This window comes from Salvelinus fontinalis, chromosome 15 (assembly GCF_029448725.1).
Source record: "Salvelinus fontinalis isolate EN_2023a chromosome 15, ASM2944872v1, whole genome shotgun sequence".
In the NCBI taxonomy this organism is placed as follows: Eukaryota; Metazoa; Chordata; class Actinopteri; order Salmoniformes; family Salmonidae; genus Salvelinus; species Salvelinus fontinalis.
In genome coordinates, this window is record NC_074679.1 from 17,624,107 (window position 1) to 17,644,906 (window position 20,800).

Consider the following 20,800-nt stretch of genomic DNA (forward strand, 5'->3'; position numbering starts at 1 on the left):
TAGTAATGGTTATCAACTGTACAGCAGGGATGGAAAGTAAGTCGCAGAAAATAGAGGTTGTGGTGCAGCTGCAGAGAGGTATTTGTGTGTGCGAGACACAGTGTGTCAAGTGGTTGTGTCCCATCTTTTCAGGCTGTTGGCTTGAAGTATGACAAAATGCCTTTAAATAGTGGAGTATGGCGTTTATTATTATTTTTGTGAGTGTAGTGTTAGATGGTAGGGTTTTTTTTTTTTTTTTTTTTTTTTTTTAAACACCAAATTAATTAAGTATAAGGGAGTTATACTCCAGTTTAGTAGGTGGCGGTAATGCAACATTTATTGGATGCCAACCGCCGTTAAACCTAATCGAAGAAGACAACTCATTTGTCCTTTCACATTTTCCGTAGTAGCGTTTTACGTCCAGTACTTCCGGAAAACAAGAAAAAAGCGATCCAATGCTCTAAGAGGTCGCAGTCAGATCGAGGACAATATCACAACAACAAACCTGGTTTCGAATTTTGGTAGGTAGAATAGTACGAAGTGTTTGCCTCTCCATGCTGCTGTGCCGCATTTCAGCAGTGAGCCAGAGCGTAGCGAGATGGGGAACGAGTGTTCGGAGAGGCGCCCTTCTCCACCCCGCACTCTCCTTCAACTCCAACCGTTGTCAAAATGTCAGCTCCACCGAAGGTACCGTTCACCCTGCAGCCGCCCAGGGTGCCGGGCCGTACCGCGACAGCGTGTTGCTTCCCCGTACTGAATTCCCCATGAAACTAACCGGACAGAATCTCATAGACCGGGAGGTACAGATACAACAGGTAAGAAGAGTGCTCTAGTCTAGCTTGCTAATGTCATACTAACTAGTTAGCTTACCAGTGAGCCACATGTTTCGAAACGGGCGCGTGTGACCGATTGCTAAGGAATGTCAGATAAACAAACAAGAGGTTTACTAGCCACTGCAAGACTCATTTTGGTTAGCTAACTAACTAACCTTTCTCAATGAGACGGTGTCTGAAATTCAGCTATGTGCCTGTGTTATGACTATAGACTTGACAGTAATATGTCAGTGTATTGATTCTGTCTGTGTCTAGGAGTGTGGCTTTGCAGAACTCTACTCATGGCAGAGAGAGAGGAAGGCAAAGAAGGAATACTGTCTCCACGATGGCCCCCCATACGCCAACGGGGACCCACATGTGGGACATGCCCTCAATAAGGTGTTGTTATTTGCTACATTTGCATTTTAGTCATTTAGCAGAGAATCCAGCTGTGCATTATTTCTCAACTGGACTTGAAACCAGAACAGAGATTAATCAGTGCTGGCTCTCACTGGCAAGACAAGGCTTTTATCATAATGATTCTTTGGTGTTGTTTGTTCCAGATCCTCAAAGACATCCAGAACCGCTTTGAGATGCTAAGGGGGAAACAGGTTCACTATGTCCCAGGCTGGGACTGCCATGGGCTACCCATTGAGCTGAAGGCACTGGGAGAGCTGGGAACCAGTGGACTGAGCCCTCTGCAGATAAGACAGAAAGGTCAGTGAGGCAGGGAACAGACAGCTGATATATTACTGGTCACTTATTGTGGATGGATGGAACTGACTAGGTATCAAACCCAGGTCACCAGTGAGACCTGGCAAGGATCATGTTAGCCTATTGAGCTGAAAGTGTAGGCTGTTAAAAGCGTAGGCATTCGCTTTTGGAGCTTACACAAATATTCACATCTCAGACAAAATTACCCATGACATGACTGTGGTTCACTGAAACACAAAAACAGCTCTGCCTATTGATTTAATAGAATCTGATATCCCCCTGTGTATGTATGACACCAGAAAATCAGCTGTGTGTGTCTGTTGATGAACTCTGGTCCCCTCTGCTCTCCAGCCCGGGAGTTTGCGAAGGGGGCTATCGCTCGTCAGCGCGCTGCCTTCCAGCGCTGGGGCGTGATGGCGGACTGGGATAAGTGCTACTACACCTTTGATGGGACTTATGAGGCAGCTCAGCTTAAGGTCTTCCAGGACATGCACAGCAAGGTGGGATATATTCTATCAATTTGGGTCAGCCTGCCTCTCTAGAAGATCGGACACTCATTATTTCGCTTGCTCGCTCTCTCTCCCCCAGGAGCTAACTGTTTGTTCTTGTGTTGTAATTTCTAGGGTCTGATCTACCAGGACTACAAGCCAGTTTTCTGGTCTCCTTCCTCCAGGTAGGCAGCACTTAGTGGCTTCTGGATATAGTCTCTGCTACATAGCTCTTCCACATACTTTTGGCCATGTAGTGCATGTGGATACCCCTTCAAATTAGTGGATTCGGCTATTTCAGCCACACCCATTGCTGACAGGTGTATTTTATTTATTTAACCTTTATTTAACTAGGCAAGTCAGTTAAGAACAAATTCTTATTTACAATGACGGCCTAGGTAGTATATGGGGCTTTGGTGATAAAAACAGATGGTACTGTGATAGACTACATCCAGTTTGCTGAGTATAGTGTTGGGGGCTATTTTGTAAACGTGGTTTAACTGCCTTGTTCAGGGGGGCAGAGCGACAGTTTTTTACCTTGTCAGCTCGGGGATTCGATCTTGCATTTCGGTTACAAGTCCAAAACTCTAACCACTAGGCTTCCTGCCGCCCATGAAGATGAAGCAAAGCAGTGCGACAAAAACAACAACACAGAGTTACACATAATCAAATGTACAGTCAATAACACAAAATAAAAGAAAAAAATAAAGATCTGTAGAAGAGTAGGGAGGTAGGCAATAAATAGGCCCTAGAGTTGAAAATAATTACAATTTAACATTAATACTGGAGTGATAGATGTGCAAGTAGAGATACTGGGGTGCAAAAGAGCAAGAGGGTAAATAATATGGGGATGAGGTAGTCAGGTGTGCTATTTTACAGATTGGCTGTGTACTGGTACAGTGATCGATAAGCTGCTCAGATAGCTGATGCTTAAAGTTAGAGAGGGAGATGTAAGACTCCAGCTTCAGTGATTTTTGTAATTCGTTCCAGTCATTGGCAGCAGAGAACTGGAAGGAAAGGCAGCCAAAGGAAATGTTGGCTTTGGGGATGACCAGTGAGATATACCTGCTGGAGCGCGTGCTACGGGTGGGTGTTGCTGTGGTGAACAGTGATCTGACATAAGGCGGGGCTTTACCTAGCAAAGACTTATAGATGACCTGGAGCCAGTGTGTTTGGCGACGGATATGTAGTGAGGGCCAGCCAACGAGAGCATACAGGTCGCAGTGGTGGGTAGTATATGTTGCTTTGGTGATAAAACAGATGGCACTGTGATAGACTACATCCAGTGTGCTGAGTAGAGTGTTGGGGGCTATTTTGTAAACGAAATCGCCGAAGTCAAGGATCAGTAGGATAGTCAATTTTACGAGGGTATGTTTGGCAGCATGAGTGAAGGATGCTTTGTTGCGAAATAGGAAGCCAATTCTAGATTTCATTTTGGATTGGAGATGCTTAATATGAGTCTGGAAGGAGAGTTTACAGTCTAACCAGACACCTAGGTATTTGTAGTTGTCCACATATTCTAGGTCAGAACCGTCCAGAGTAGTGATGCTGGTCGGGCGGGAGGGTGCGGGCAGCAATTTGTTGAAGAGCATGCACTTAGTTTTACTAGCATTTAAAAGCAGTTGGAGGTCATGGAAGGAGAGTTGTATGGCATTGAAGATCGTCTGGAGGGTTGTTAACACAGCGTCCAAAGAAGGGCCAGAAGTATACAGAATGGTGTCGTCTGCGTAGAGGTGGATCAGAGAATCACCAGAAGCAAGAGCGACATCATTGATATATATACAGAGAGAGGAGTCGGCCCGAGAATTGAACCCTGTGGCACCCGCATAGACTGCCAGAAGTCCAGACAACAGGCCCTCCGATTTGACACACTGAACTCTATCTGAGTAGTTGGTGGACCAGGCGAGGCAGTCATTTGGGAAAGCCAAGGCTATGCCGATAAGAATGCGGTGATTGACAGAGTCGAAAGCCTTGGCCAGGTCGATGAAGACGGCTGCACAGTACTGTCTCTTATCGATGGTGGTTAGGATATCGTACATAAGTACAAAAATAAAAACGTTTTTAAAACAGATAACAAAAACTTCTAATTATAAATGAATTGATCAGTAACCATGATCACCATGCGCAATGTCAAGCATCGGCTGGGGTGATGTAAATCTTGCCGCCATTGGACTCTGGAGCAGTGGAAACACATTCTCTGGAGTAATGAATCACACCTCAGCATTTGGCACTCTGACAGACGAATCTCCATAGACAATTATTTCTCTGTAGAAAACATTGTGAATAGCCTTTCAAATTAGTGGATTCGGCTATTTTCCGATTCCACCAATGGTGTGCTCCTGGCGGATGTCAGCATAGTGCCAACTGTAAGGTTTGGTGATGGAGGAATAATGTTGAGGCTGTTTTTCAAGGCTGTTGGGGCTGTTTTTCAAGGCTCTTTTTCATGGTTTGGGCTAGGCCCCTTAGTTCTAGTTAAGATTTACGCTACAGCATACAATGACTTTCTTGACGATTCTGTGCTTCCAACTTTGTGGCAACAGTTTGGGTAAAGCCCTTTCCTGTTTCAGCATGACAATGCCCCCGTGCACAAAGCGAAGTCCATACAGAAATGGTTTGTCCAGATTGGTGTTGAAGAACTTGACTGACCTGCACAGAACCCTGACCTCAACCCCATCAAACACCTTTGGGATGAATTGGAACGCCGACTGCAAGCCAGGCCTAATCGCCCAACATCAGTGCCTGACCTCACTAAAACTCTTGTGGCTGAATGGAAGCAAGTCCCCGCAGCAATGTTCCAACATCTGGTGGAAAACCTTCCCAGAAGAGTGGAGGCGGTTATAGCAGCAAAGGGGGGTACCAACTCCATAATAATGCCTATGGTCTTGGAATGAGATGTTCGGCGTGTCCACATTCTTTTGGCCATGTAGTGTATCTCTGCTGCGTATCTCCTCCCCACCCCTCCTTTCATTCTCCTCCTCTTTACCTCTCATTCTTCCCCTCTCTCTCTCTCTCTCCCCAGGACAGCTCTTGCGGAGGCAGAGTTGGAGTATAACCCACAGCACGTGAGCAAAGCAATCTATGCCACCTTCGCCCTGGCCACCCTGCCCCCTAAGATGGTGGAAGCTGTAGGGGAGTTGGGCAGCATTTCTGTGTTGGTGTGGACCACCCAACCATGGACCATCCCAGCCAACCAGGCTGTCTGCTTTATGCCCAATGCCCAGTAAGTGCTACTGTCAACAGACATCCCCCCACACACATACCTGCATCTTCAGTACTATACGGTATAACTCCCATCTTTTGTAAATGTGTTCTAATATCTCACACACAGGTACTCAGTAGTGAAGAGGAGAGACAGCTCACAGCTCCTCCTAGTGGCCACTGAGCGCGTTTCCAGCCTGGCAACACTGCTGAGCACAGAGCTGGAGAGTGTGGGCACTTTCACAGGTAAACTGGACACACACACACTCAGACAGACACATAAACATTGTCATGTCACTCTGTCACTTTCTCTTCCCATCCCCACCTCCAGGTGCAGATCTTGAGGGAGGAGTCTGCCAGCATCCCACCATTCCCAGGAAGGAGGTTCCATTGCTTCCAGCCAATTTTGTGACCATGGGCAAAGGAACGGGATTGGTCCACACAGCTCCTGCCCATGGGATGGAGGACTACAGTGTGGCCTCACATTTTAAACTATCAGTGGTGCGTTCCTTTAGTTGACTAATATATCAATGGGATTGACAGAACAATATGAGTTGGCCAACTTCAAAAACATTCTGGCTTCCAGGCTAAAAGTCTTCATGAACTTCCAATGACATCTGTCCTAGAGATGGGCATGGTTTGTATTTCTATTAAGGATTCCCATTAGCTCATCCTGGCGTCCAATCTCTTCCTGGGGTTAATCAAATGTCCGAACGGATGTTAGTATTCGAATACTTGAGTGGGTGTTCATTTTCAGAGTGAACAAATTTCAGAACTATTTTAACAATGAAAAAGCTTTGTCTAAATTACATTATCCTTGTGACATTTTTACCTGCAATGATATACCAAAGAGTTTAATAACCACTACATTTTAAATTCCTAATTTAATGAAACTGCAAACTTTTGAGTGTAGTTTTTATAATGGTGCATTACATTGCTATTGCCCCACTTCAAATAGCAATTACAGGCGCTCATCTAAGAGTTTCCACAATACCTGACACAGATCAATGCAAAACACTCACCAGAAAAACTTTTTGTAACAATCAGTTATATCTTAGCGAAAATCACACTTCTCTTTCACTGTTGCTGTTAGCCAAACTACTGAAGTAAAGCAGCATGGCCGCTGTTTACCTGCCGTGTGCATTTGTGTCGTTCTGATTGGTCGGTAGTTTATAATTTTTTTTCTGTGTAATTCTTTAAATAACAATGAGAATTTTGACTCCGTATATCTGAACGTCATGCTATTATTCGAATAGTAAAATCATTTAAATTACCCACCCCTAATTTGTATGGCTGTGTGTGTTTCCTCTGTTCTAGGAGTGTATCGTGGATGAGGAAGGCAGATTCACTGAGCTGGCTGGGCCTGAGCTACAGAGTCTGTCTGTGATGGGGGAGGGCAACGATACAGGTAGGAAGAAACGGTGTGAGAGAGACAGGGAGGAGAATGCTTAACTTATATTGTCTAGTTTATGTTCTTGCTCTCTTTGTACAAGCTTTTGTGTGTGTTTTGTGTGCATGTCAGTGATCTCCATGCTGAAGGCTGTCGGTTCTCTAGTGAAGGAGGAGGAGTGTGTCCACAGTTACCCGTACGACTGGAGGAGTAAAGAGCCTGTAGTCATCAGACCCAGCAAACAGTGGTTCATTAACATCGCCAGCCTCAAAGACAAGGCCAAGGTAGGAATCACACACTGAGGATAACTCTTACAAACAGGGATGAATCTCAGTTCTCACTGCGATACATTGAGAATGATTCTTTCAAACAGGTGATGATTGTCACTTGCATACACTTAGAACAGGTCCCACTCAGTAAGTTAGACTCTTAGAAACTGAGAATGATTCTTCTTATAGAGCAGGGATCAACTAAATTCAGCTGCAGGGTGATTTTTTTCTTCTTCATCGGATGGTCAGGAACATAATTACAAATCATTTGTAGACTGCAAGAAGTCCAAAGAGAGAGAATATTTGACTAAAACATTTAGTTGTGGAACCCTGCTCTAAAGGATTAAGAAACTCATTCTGACTGTGTGTAGGAAGCGCTGGCTAAGGTGCGTGTGATCCCAGAATCGGCGAGGGGCAGTCTGTTGGCCCACCTGGACAGAAGACCGTACTGGTGTATCTCACGCCAGAGGAGCTGGGGTGTGCCCATACCTGTGTTCTACCACAAGGAGACAGGAGAGCCTCTCATTAACAAGTAACTACACACCCACAAACATTCTCAAACACACACACACACACAACGCCACCCCGCTCTGACCCCTGCACTCTCCCCCTAAAGGCACACTGTATCCCATGTGACCCAGCTGTTCTCAGAGAAGGGCAGTGACTGCTGGTGGGAGCTCCCCCTGGAATCTCTACTGCCACCAGAGGTGCTCAAGAAGGTGAGTCACCGCAGCACTTCCACTCACAAGTCAGTGAATATGGTTGTATGATTAAAAGAGGATTTTAGCACCTTGTGTGTGTGAAGGTTAATGTATGTATGTCAAATCAAATCAAGTTTATTTTATATAGCCCTTCGTACATCAGCTAATATCTCGAAGTGCTGTACAGAAACCCAGCCTAAAACCCCAAACAGCAAGCAATGCAGGTGTAGAAGCACAGTGGCTAGGAAAAACTCCCTAGAAAGGCCAAAACCTAGGAAGAAACCTAGAGAGGAACCAGGCTATGAGGGGTGGCCAGTCCTCTTCTGGCTGTGCCGGGTGGAGATAACAGAACATGGCCAAGATGTTCAAAATGTTCATAAGTGACAAGCATGGCCAAATAATAATCAGGAATAAATGTCAGTTGGCTTTTCATAGCCGATCATTAAGAGTTGAAAACAGCAGGTCTGGGACAGGTAGGGGTTCCATAACCGCAGGCAGAACAGTTGAAACTGGAATAGCAGCAAGGCCAGGTGGACTGGGGACAGCAAGGAGTCATCATGCCCGGTAGTCCTGACGTATGGTCCTAGGGCTCAGGTCCTCTGAGAGAGAGAAAGAAAGAAAGAGAGAAGGAGAGAATTAGAAAGAGCCAAGATTTTCAAAATGTTCATAAATGACAAGCATGGTCAAATAATAATCAGGAATAAATGTCAGTTGGCTTTTCATAGCCGATCATTAAGAGTTGAAAGCAGCAGGTCTGGGACAGGTAGGGGTTCCATAACCACAGGCAGAACAGTTGAAACTGGAACAGTAGCAATGCCAGGTGGACTGGGAACAGCAAGGAGTCATCATGCCCGGTAGTCCTGATGTATGGTCCTAGGGCTCAGGTTCTCAGAGAGAGAGAGAGAGAGAAAGAAAGAGAGAAGGAGAGAATTAGAGAGAGCTTACTTAAATTCACACAGGACACTGGATAAGACAGGAGAAGTACTCCAGATATAACCAACTGACCCTAGCCCCCGACACATAAACTACTGCAGCATAAATACTGGAGGCTGAGACAGGACGGGTCAGGAGACACTGTGGCCCCATCTGATGATACCCCCGGACAGGGCCAAACAGGAAGGATATAACCCCACCCACTTTGCCAAAGCACAGCCCCCGCACCACTAGAGGGATATCTTCAACCACCAACTTACAATCCTGAGACAAGGCCGAGTATAGCCCACAAAGATCTCCACCATGGCACAAACCAAGGGGGGGCGCCAACCCAGACCAGAAGGAGAATGAAGGTTGTATGTGTGTGTTTGTCAGAGTAAAGCAGGAGAGGTAACCGACTACGAGCGTGGAGATGATGTGTTGGACATCTGGTTTGACAGTGGAACCTCCTGGGCTGCTGTTCTTGAAGGTGAGGCTCTGTGTTTAGCTAACCTGGCGCAGCTACGTACTACATCTGCCAAGTATTCTTACACTAGCAATTACACTTGTGTTTTCTTAGAATTCAAGGCTGTGTCTGAAGGTTGTTTTCTTAGCTAGGCCTAGCTAAATCACAGTTTGCTAAGTGTCCTTACTGCACTAACCAGTTATTGAATACTGTACAAACTGCCTGGTAATGCTATCTCTCTCTGGCACATGGCTTATCATGAATTGTTTATGCATTAGAAATGACTTCTCTCGTATGAAGCGTGTCTAGTACTCGTATATCAGCCATTAGCTTTATCCCTCTCTGGAACACGCTGTGACACCTTACTGAAGTGTTTTATAGTCAGATAATGAGGAAGACTTTAATTTGTTTGGATATTGTTCTTGTTGTGGCATTTGGCAAGACTGACATCCAACATACAACCACACAATTTCCCAAGGTTTACCCATGTTGTCCATGTGAGTGGTTGTGTTGTGTTTTCAGAAATGAAGGAGGAGAGTGACACTGACTCTGAGTCACGGCTCAGCTGGCTCCCTACCTCCCTACGCAAACCCCTGGTGCCAGGTTAATAACCCCCAGACCCCTCTTCTACTCATCCCTCCTTCCCCCCCTTTTCTACTCATCCCGCCTTCCCCCCCTTATCTACTCACCCCCCCTTTTCTACTCATCCCGCCTTCCCCCCCTTTTCTACTCATCCCGCCTTTTCTACTTATCCCTCCTCCCCCCCTTTTCTACTCATCCCTCTTTCCCCCCTTTTCTACTCATCCCTCCCTTCTTTCTCTTACTATCCCCCCTCTCTCTCTCTTTCTCTCTGACTCTCTCCTGCTCTCTTCCCCTTCTCTCCTCAGCATGTGGGACTCTGAGCACCTTGTTTGGGAGCTGAGCACCTTAAAGATTGGTTATCTATAAGATTCACTCCCTGGCTGTGCTCTCTGTTTAGTCAGCAGTCTCTCTCTTTGGCAGCAAGGGAGGATCTCCCCCTGAAAGCCTGGTGGCTGTATCTGTGCTACTGTCTAAGGCAGGAGCACTACGGTCTCTAAGCCTCTCTCCAACCTCTACAGTACCCCGTGGCTTTGGAAGGCTGCCTCGCCATGTAACGTTTCTGTACTGTCTCTTTCAAGGCTGGCCAAGGTGGAATGTCTGTCGCTACTACTTTCATGCAGGGCATTGGTCAAGGCATGGTGGCACAATCTCAGTATACTTGTCATCCATTGTCTCAATGTCCTCACTACCAGTGGCTGTGGTCTCTGTCCCTCTAGACTTGTCCTACCTCTTGTGGACAAAGACAGTGAAGTTCCCCTGATACTAACCATCTATCTTTCCTCTCTGTTCGCATGAATTGGTTAAGAACAAAACACTGCAAAGAACTAAACATGTTTTTCCGCTCTCTTTCTCTCTCTCTCTCTCGCTCTCCCTCTCTCTCGTCAGACTCGAGGGCTGATGTGTATGTGGAGGGAAAGGACCAGATAGGTGGTTGGTTCCAGTCCTCTCTGCTCACCAGTGTTGCCGTACAGAAAATGGCACCCTACAAGTCAGTGAAATACTTTTTATATCTATGTGTGCTTGTTGTAAATGTGTCCGTAAGAAAGCCAGAGAAGAATCTGTATTCATAACTTTCTCACTCAGGGCTCTGATGTTACATTTCTTTCTCTCTCAGGGCTCTTATGATACATGACTTTGTGATAAGTGAGAAAGGAGAGAAGATGTCCAAGTCTTTAGGCAACGTAGTAGACCCCGATACAGTCATCCACGGGGGGGAGGTGAGAGGCTGTGGATGAGACCTAACCTTTCTGGAGAAACATACACACACTCCCGGGGTGATCAACAGTGTTAGTCTTTAAAGGCTTTTACCCAACTCCACACTCCTATCTCTTTCCCTTTATTTCTCCCAGGACCCCAGTGTGTCTCCTGCCTATGGAGTGGATGTGTTGCGTTGGTGGGTGGCAGAGTCCAACGTCTTCTCTGAGGTCCAGATCGGCCCCAACGTGCTCAACTCAGCCAGAGACAGCATCAATAAGGTGAGTCTCATGGTGTCTACTATCATTGAGTCTGTCTGAAAAAAGGTCTATCTGTGTAGAAGTCTCGTTACCTGCTTCTCCACTCTGCTATAATAACTCTTCCTCATCTCTTTCTAGTTGAGGAATACCCTGAAGTTCTTGCTAGGGAATCTGCAGGGTTTTGACCCTCGTACTCAGGCAGTGGAACCTAAAGAAATGCACTACATCGACCAGTACCTACTGCACCTTCTACGGAACTACAGTATGAAGATGACAGATGCCTACAATGATTTTGGTGCGGGCAGGGCCATCCGCCTGCTCCAAGCCTTCATCACCAGAGACCTCTCCAAGTTCTACTTCAGCATCATCAAGGACAGGTACTGATACTCTTGCTAAATACTACTACCACTACTATTGTTATTACATTGTCTACTACTACTCTGTTACACTTATGACAACACTATAATGACTAATGTCATTGCTACTATATGGCACTATTAATAGTCTGTTACTCTCTCCCTCTCCCAGGCTGTACTGTGATCCTGAGGACTCGTTGGGTCGGCGGTCCTGTCAGACGGTTCTAGAGGAGATTCTGGACGGAGTGACGCGCTCCATCGCTCCTATCCTACCTCACCTGGCCGAAGAGGTCTACTTACACGCCCCAGGACATAACGGTATGGCCTTATGTGTGTGTGCGTGCCTGCCTGCCTGTACCTGTGTGTGTGTGTGTCTCAGTGACTGAAAGTCTCTATCTTCAGAGGGGGAGACCCTGTTCAGGAGTGGCTGGATTAAGAGCAGTCCTGTGTGGCGGAGGCCGGGATTGGAGGAAGCCGTGGAGGGGGCATGCGCTATCAGGGATTCCTTCCTGTCCTCTATCCCAGGACGCAATGCAGCCGAATATGAGCTGACCATAGAGATTGAGCCTGGCCTACTGTTTGAACTCATTGAGGTAAGGGGGCAGAATGCGCTCTCTGATGTCCTCCTCATAATCACTATACCAGAAACGGCTGAGATGTAGTTGTATGGAAGTGACGGTCTATCAGGTCTCAGAAAGGCGACTCCAAGTTGGCTACCACAAAATTATCTTATCTAATACCCATCTAATCTCTCTCTTTCTCAGTCTCTCCAAGACGAACCTACTTCCTCTTACTCTCAGCTAACAGAGCTGATGATGTCATCGCAGACAACCCTGACTAGCGCCCTGCCCAGAGACCTGCCCGCTGATGCCCTCATCAGCAACGGCAGTTTCCTCATCAACCTTGAGGGTGAGTCCCAGCTAAGCTAACACTAGCACATTTACAATGCTGTAGTAGCTGAATCCAAAATGAAACTCGGGGTTCTATAGGGGTCCCGAGTGGCGCAGCGGTCTAAGGCACTGCATCTCAGTGCAAGAGGCGTCACTGCAGTCCCCGGTTTGAATCCAAGCTGCATCACATCCGGCCGTGATTGGGAGTCCCATAGGGCGGCGCACAATTTGCCCAGCGTCGTCCGGGTTTGGACGGGGTAGGCCGTCATTGTAAATAAGAATGTGTTCTTAACTGGCTTGCCTAGTTAAATAAAGGTTACTTTAAAAATGTTTTTTAGATACAAACATATCCGCTTTAGCTGACATCTACAAAGCGGTTGTTTTGGCAGTGTAGGAGGTAGAACTGCGTTAGAGCTGTCAAATCCACAAGCAGCGCCTGGCATTATACCTAAAGCGGACGTTGCCATTGGCTGCACGGAGTCCCATTTAAGAAATCCCATGCAGCCTTGTTTACAAGTTCGAACACTAGAATGTGAGATGTAATCTACACCTTTATTATGATGCAAATCCTCATTGTTTAGTTAAAGGATTTTTTAAATTTGAGCATCATTATTTCTATATAGCCTACACTTTCTCATTCTGAACTTGTAACGCGAGTGGGATGGGTGTGGCTTTGTGACACTGATCAAGATAAGCTGCTCACCAATTTGACAGCTCCAACACAGTTAATAGCCCATTTATACTTGCTCTAGCAATGCGATCCGGAGGCTCCGTAGGGAGGGTTTGACACAGTTGATGGTAGGTGGGGCAGGAGGTCCTGTATAAAACACTCACTTTCTTGACAACAGCTCTGCTCAGCGAAGCTCAAGAAGTATGAATGCTCTGACTACCTCTACGGCGGCCGCATCACGGTGAATTCTGTATAGCCACTGCAGGTGTCAGATTGACCTTTTAGGCCTACACCTATATTGTGTTTATACAGGACCTACTGCCCCCACCTACCGTCAACTAATCATGGACATATGGAGCTATAAGGAGTCCTCCACATTGTTACACATTTTGGGAAGTGCATGGCGATGAGGCTCCAGAAACTACGAAATTGCATCACACCCACCTTACGGAGCCTCTGGATAGCCAACCCGGAGCAGGCATGTATTGGCTTTTACACCTCAGACTAGTGTTGAACGGTATACTGAAACTTCTGTACTTTTTGAAACTAGAATATGAAAAGGGTTTGTACTATAATTTTTGTTACTTTCCAGAAGTGGCTCGTGGGTAAAATCACATGGGAAGCCAAGCCAGAAATAAAAACTAAAAAGCCATATTACAACCAGTGATGTAGTCTAGGGTGAACACTGTTTACACCTTTTTTTATTTGTGAAAAAGCATTTATTCACCTTTTTGGTTACCACTGCTCTAGAAAGTTGAGTGAAGTTCAATCTCGTGCTTCACTCGGTGGGCTGATAATTCTAAGTGGCAAAAACAGCAGATGTTATTGCAGGTGTAGCGAAATGCTTGTGTTTCTAACAGTGCAGTAATATCTAACAATTTCACAACAATACACACAAATCTAAAGTAAAGGAATGGAATTAAGAATATATAAATATTTGGACGTGCAATGTCAGAGCGGCATAGACTAAGAATAGAATACAGTATATACATATGAGATAAGTAATGCAAAAATGTGTAAACATTATTAAAGTGGCCAGTGATTAAGTCTATGTATATAAGGCAGCAGCAGCCTCTAATGTGCTAGTGATGGCTGTTTAACAGTCTGATGGCCTTGGGATAGAAGCTGTTTTTCAGGCTCTGTCGCATCTTTGATGCACCTGTACTGACCTCGCCTTTTGGATGATAGCAGGGTGAACAGGCAGAGGCTCAGGTGGTTGTAGGTGTCCTGGAGGGCAGGTAGTTTGCCCCTGGTGATGCATTGGGTAGACCACACCACCCTCTGGAGAGCCCTGCGGTTGTGGACAGTACAGTTGCCGTACCAGGTGGTGATACAGGATGCTCTCAATTGTGCATCTGTAAAAGTTTCAGGGTTTTAGGTACCAAGTCAAATTTCTTCAGTCTCCTGAGGTTGAAGAACCACACTGTCTGTGTTGGTGGACCAGTTATGTGTATGCTGGGGAAATTGAAGCGTTCCACTAGAGGTCGACCGATTTTTCAACGCCGATACATTGGAGGACCAAAAAAGCCGATGCCGATTAAAAAAATAAAAATAATAATATATATATATATATATATATATATATATATATATATATATATACACAGTGGGGCAAAAAAGTATTTAGTCAGCCACCAATTGTGCAAGTTCTCCCACTTAAAGATGAGAGAGGCCTGTAATTTTCATCATAGGTAAACTTCAACTATGACAGACAAAATGAGGGGGAAAAATCCAGAAAATCACGTTGTAGGATTTTTAATGAATTTATTTGCAAATTATGGTGGAAAATAAGTATTTGGTCACCTACAAACAAGCAAGATTTCTGGCTCTCACAGACCTGTAACTTCTTCTTTAAGAGGCTCCTCTGTCCTCCACTCGTTACCTGTATTAATGGCACCTGTTTGAACTTATCAGTATAAAAGACACCTGTCCACAACCTCAAACAGTCACACTCCAAACTCCACTATGGCCAAGACCAAAGAGCTGTCAAAGGACACCAGAAACAAAATTGTAGACCTGCACCAGGCTGGGAAGACTGAATCTGCAATAGGTAAGCAGCTTGGTTTGAAGAAATTAACTGTGGGAGCAATTATTAGGAAATGGAAGACATACAAGACCACTGATAATCTCCCTCGATCTGGGGCTCCACGCAAGATCTCACCCCGTGGGGTCAAAACTTAATATAATACATCAATAAAATCAATTTAGCCTCAAACAAATAATGAAACATGTTCAATTTGGTTTAAATAATGCAAAAACAAAGTGTTGGAGAAGAAAGTAAAAGTGCAATATGTGCCATGTAAGACAGCTAACGTTTAAGTTCCTTGCTCAGAACATGAGAACATATGAAAGCTGGTGGTTCCTTTTAACATGAGTCTTCAATATTCCCAGGTAAGAAGTTTTAGGTTGTAGTTATTATAGGAATTATAGGACTATTTCTCTCTACGATTTGTATTTCATATACCTTTGACTATTGGATGTTCTTATAGGCACTTTAGTATTGCCAGTGTAACAGTATAGCTTCCATCCCTCTCCTCGCCGCTACCTGGGCTCGAACCAGGAACACAACGACAGCAGCCACCCTCGAAGCAGCGTTACCCATGCAGAGCAAGGGGAACAACTACTCCAAGTCTCAGCGCGAGTGACGTTTGAAACGCTATTAGCGCGCACCCCGCTAACTAGCTAGCCATTTCACATCGGTTACACCAGCCTAATCTCGGGAGTTGATAGGCTTGAATTCATAAACAGCAGAGCTGCTGGCAAAACGCACGAAAGTGCTGTTTGAATGAATGCTTACGAGCCTGCTGGTGCCCACCATCGCTGTCAGACTGCTCTATCAAATCATAGACTTAATTATAACATAACACACATAAATACGAGCCTTAGGTCATTAATATGGTCGAATCCGGAAACTATCATCTCGAAAACAAGACATTTATTCTTTCAGTGAAATACGGAACTGTTCCGTATTTTATCTAACGGGTGGCATCCATCAGTCTAAATATTCCTGTTACATTGCACAACCTTCAATGTTATGTCATAATTACGTAAAATTCTGGCAAGTTAGTTCGCAATGAGCCAGGCGGCCCAAACTGTTGCATATACCCTGACTCTGCATGCAATGAACGCAAGAGAAGTGACACAATTTCACCTGGTTAATATTGCCTGCTAACCTGGTTTTCTTTTAGCTAAATATGCATGTTTAAAAATATATACTTCTGTGTATTGATATTAAGAAAGGCATTGATGTTTATGGTTAGGTACATGTTGGAGCAACGACAGTCCTTTTTCGCGAATGCGCACTGCATCGATTATATGCAACGCAGGACAAGCTAGATAAACTAGTAATATCATCAACCATGTAGTTATAACTAGTGATTATGACTGATTGTTTTTTATAAGATAAGTTTAATGCTAGCTAATAACTTACCTCGGCTTTTTACTGCATTCGCGTAACAGGCGGGCTCCTCGTGAGGCAGGTGGTTAGAGCGTTGGACTAGTTAACCGTAAGGTTGCAAGATTGAATCCCTGAGCTGACAAGGTAAAAATCTGTCATTCTGCCCCTGAACAAGGCAGTTAACCCACCGTTCCTAGGCCGTCATTGAAAATAAGAATGTGTTTAACTGACTTGCCTAGTTAAATAAAGGTTACATATAACTTACCTGACACCCTAGACCCACTTCAATTTGCTTACCGTCCCAATAGTCACAGACGATGCAATCGCCATCGCACTGCACACTGCCCTATCCCATCTGGACAAGAGGAATACCTATGTAATAATGCTGTTCATTGACTATAGCTGAGCAATCAACACCCTAGCACCCTCCAAGCTCATCATTACGCTTGAGGCCCTGGGTCTGAACCCAGCCCTCTGCAACTGGGTCCTGGACTTCCTGACGGGCTGCCCCCCCCAGGTGGTGAAGGTAGGAAACAACACCACTTCACTGATCCTCAACACTGGGGCCCCACAAGGGTGTGTGCTCAGCCCCCTTCTGTACTCCCTGTTCACCCATGACTGCGTGGCTACACACTCCTCCAACTCAAATCATCAAGTTTGCAGACAACACAGCAGTAGTAGGCCTGATTACCAACAATGACGAGACAGCCTACAGGGAGGTGGTGAGGGCCCTGGGATTGTGGTGCCAGGATAATAAAACTCACCCAATGTCAACAAAACAAAGGAGCTGATTGTGGATTTCAGGACACAGCAGAGGGAGCACCCCCTATCCACATCGACGGGACCGCAGTGGAGGTCGACCGATTAATTAGGGCCGATTTTCAAGTTTTCATAACAATTGGTCATTTTGGATGCCGATTTTATTTTTTTAACACCTTTATTTAACTAGGCAAGTCAGTTAAGATCAAATTCTTATTTACAATGACGGCCTAAGTTAGGTGATATGATCCTTGACTAGTCTCCCAAAGCTCTTCATGGTGACAGAAGTTAGTGCTACAGGGCGATAGTCATTTAGTTCAGTTACCTTTGCTTTCTTGGATGCAGGAGACACAGATCGGATACAAGCAGAGAGAGATTAGTAGTACAGTGGTTCCCAAACTTGGGGTCGGGATTCATATGGGGTCCCCTAAAGTTGATATTATCAAACACATTAATAACTTCTTTATCTTTAAATGGGTATAGAATCCAATATTTTAGAGTAAACTTTTACTGTTAGAATGTACTTTAATGTCATTATGTGTTGGGACAGCCTGTGGGACCTAAAATTGATTGAAATATAAAACTGCTCTACAGATAGTAGTGACACAAACAGTGGTGAGGCTGAGGCAGGCTGCAATGCAGGAGGCAGAGAGAGGAAGCAAACAGAGGTTACAGTGGTTCCCAAACTTGGTTGGTGGGGTCCCCAGAGAATCTAATCTTAACACAATAACAAGTTCATCTTCAAATGGGTATATTGCCCTTCCAAGCAAAAAGGCAGTAACTGCTCATAGTGTGAAACTGAGAAAAATTGCTTTTATTTACCTTGGTTTCACAGTAACTTTATGCAGTTACTGCTAACATGACCCCCCATTTCCTCAAACACAATACGAGGTAGGATACTTGTCCACATATTTAAGCATGTATTTAATTTAGCAAAAATGACACATTTTCGACCAAATGAGCAGTTACTGCCTTTTTTCTTGGTAGGGCATTATAGACTACAACATTTTAGATTCAACTAAGGGTTTTTTATACGGGTGCACTTTAGGTGTTTACAATACAGAATTGAATTACATGAGATACTAAGAACGTGATATGCATTTAGTCATTTTTTTACTACAGAAAGTTACATTAGGCCTTCCCAATAGACCTGCATGAAAATGCAATCAAGCAATACAGTTCAAAAAATGTAATACGTTTTGGTTTATATCGGTGGTTGTTAGTCTTCTCTATAATTTACCCCTGCCCCTTTTTTTTACCACTACATCCCTGAATTACAACCTATGTGTTGTGATAATTGCATTGTTTGCTCTATAACCTGTTAGGCCTATATTATCACAGTGGGAAGGCATATGAACTAAGTCAGAGACAGTATACATTTAGCCACACCTTTGTTTCATCACAAAACCAGAGAGCAACATCCGGTTTAGTCCACAAAGCATATTGCATGTAATAAACAGTTACACGACCTACAGCATGGTCAAGCAAGTTAACGTTTGACATTTTCAGACTACTAAACAACTATTGATTTAGAACCATGGAAAGTTACCGCAAGTCACAAAGAAAACAGGAGCTGCCTCCACTATTAGCACCATTTCAGCAAATTGCTTTGTGAACGTTTCAACATCATCAAATCACTTATGCTTAGTCTAATACAGTGACAACTAAAAGATTCCAAAAACAATTTAGTCCAATCAACGTAAGATATCACATGGCTGTCCATGGTACTGATTTCTGTGTGTGCGTAAGTAGAAAAAACACAGTTGACTTACCCTACTTGTAGAGAAACGCCAATGCCATCCTCTCATGTTGCCCGAAATGGTTTATGACTCTGTCATACAGTACACACTTAGTCTTCCTAGGCTACCTGGCCAGGCCAGAGGCACAATGTATGGATTTATGGTTGGATCAGATTTGCCGTTATATTCATTGGCCAGTACTTAAAATTAAGTAAAACCACAAGTCCAAATCCCTATATCTGTCATATGGCTAATTTAGGAAATGTCCAATTTTAGCTAGCTAGCCACCAGAGGGCAACAATTACATTTTTTTCTGCCAATGAAGTTTGGGTTGATGGGATTGGTGTGAAGCCAAGTCCAAACAGGTTTCCCTTTACACTTTTGTTTTGGTGTGCCAGGACCATTCACAGTTGAGCTCACTCAGTTTCTCAATGCTGATTGGCTATTATTATATACTTTTTTTATTAAGGGAGGCCAAATTATTTGTAACCTGTAGCACCATGAAATCAGCCAAAACAAGCTCAATAACTCAGTGCATGCACACCCTCTTATTGAATATGCATTCATTCACCTGTATTGTGAATAGGCCTAGGCTACATCTTGATTTACTGTTCAAATAAATGATTACCATTATGTAGTTAAATTGATTGTGTAGTTGATTTATTAATGCATACATGGCTGTCTCTCCAAAACAATTGTCCCAAAGAAATCTAATGTAATATTGAACAGAGCAGTAGCTGAGTTTCTCTGTGACTTTGGCTAATATGCCTTTTTCCGCTGTGGTTTGTTTTTGTATTGTGATACTAAACCTGGTATCAGTATCTAAGTCAATTCTGGTATCGTGACCACTACCTCAGACACCTCAAACTTCAGCTATGCGGGTGTCTGCTATCGCCAGTTAACACTGGATCTGATTGAATCTTTGCCTTAGGCTCTTTTTTTTTTACAGGCAGCCCAATTCTGAACTTTGTTTTCACTAATTGGTCTTTAAAGAGCTGATGTGATTGGTCAACACTAATTAGTGTTAGTGTAAAGAATATCAAAATTGGGCTGCCGGTTTAACGCAATCATAGTCTGTTCAAAACACCCAAGTATTTTAGGGGTCATACAGTAACCTGGTTCGTGTTCAAGACAGTAACCTGGTTCGTGTTCAAAACAAGAAATGTTTTTGTGAAACGTTTTCCCTTGAAAAACATTTTAATATGGTGTCTGGTGGGCACTAATGAATATGACCTTCTATCCGCCCTAATCATAGCCCCTAGTAACCTTTTCTCTCTGTCCAATCAGGTGGGGTTATCCGTGAGGACAGTGCTTACCAAGTAGCGGCAGTGCCTACCTCCATGGCCCGGTGCCCGAGGTGCCGCCGGTACACCTCAAACTCTCCAGACTGCCCCTGCCCCCGCTGCCAGACCATCCTTACTAGGGCGCAGTGACACGTCCACCCGCACCATGACAACCTGCAAATTGCCCTCTGACCCGGTCTGTCTGCTTGAACTGACTCCAGACAACCAGGGGTCAACAAAGAAAGACCCTGCTTAGCAACGCACAGAGAGGGTAACAGCCAGACATTTCTTCAGCTCTTCAACTGACATTGACTCTAGCATGTTGCCGCATGCAGTGAGGATGGATGGTTTACGAGACAGGCTTCGTAAAACAAAGCACACATTTTATTTTGATCGAGGGAATTGTCTTAAGAGCTATGCAGTACTTTTGAGTTCATAAGACACCTCCCAAAGAAGGGCACATCAGTAAGGTTTCAGTGATGTTTCCTAGAAAGGGACATGTATTGGTAGTCCTGGACCCCTCCTATGAGGCACAGAGTGCAGAAATATACCTACTAAGAGAATCAAGTCATCGGGTCTGATTATTGTATGTATTAGAAGGATATATAGGGGATGGTACAACACTGAGCGCTTTGTTTTTTTTATTTGTATTCATGTTTAATGATAATCTGTATAGTACTCCTGTCCACTTGTATCAAATCTATTAAATAAAGGATTATCATTAAAATACACTCGGAAGCC

The 20,800-nt window shown here is 44.4% G+C and overlaps 1 protein-coding gene across 2 annotated transcripts; it reads left to right on the forward strand.

The window, feature by feature from the left end:
* Positions 1–382: 382 nt before the first annotated feature.
* Positions 383–20,790, forward strand: iars2 (isoleucyl-tRNA synthetase 2, mitochondrial). 2 transcript variants are annotated; one of them, XM_055862841.1, is made up of 22 exons: positions 383–794; positions 1,068–1,190; positions 1,355–1,508; positions 1,857–2,005; positions 2,129–2,178; positions 5,013–5,213; positions 5,322–5,437; positions 5,523–5,692; positions 6,509–6,599; positions 6,714–6,865; positions 7,222–7,382; positions 7,467–7,569; positions 8,860–8,953; positions 9,452–9,532; positions 10,397–10,499; positions 10,626–10,728; positions 10,861–10,986; positions 11,104–11,342; positions 11,494–11,639; positions 11,724–11,914; positions 12,086–12,230; positions 20,064–20,790. In XM_055862841.1, the coding sequence occupies exons 1-22, from the start codon at positions 534–536 to the stop codon at positions 20,207–20,209; spliced, it is 3,105 nt and encodes a 1,034-aa protein (XP_055718816.1). In that variant the 5' UTR covers positions 383–533; the 3' UTR covers positions 20,210–20,790. The 2 variants fall into 2 exon arrangements, with proteins under 2 accessions (XP_055718816.1, XP_055718817.1); XM_055862842.1 differs by lacking the exon at positions 9,452–9,532.
* Positions 20,791–20,800: the final 10 nt, after the last annotated feature.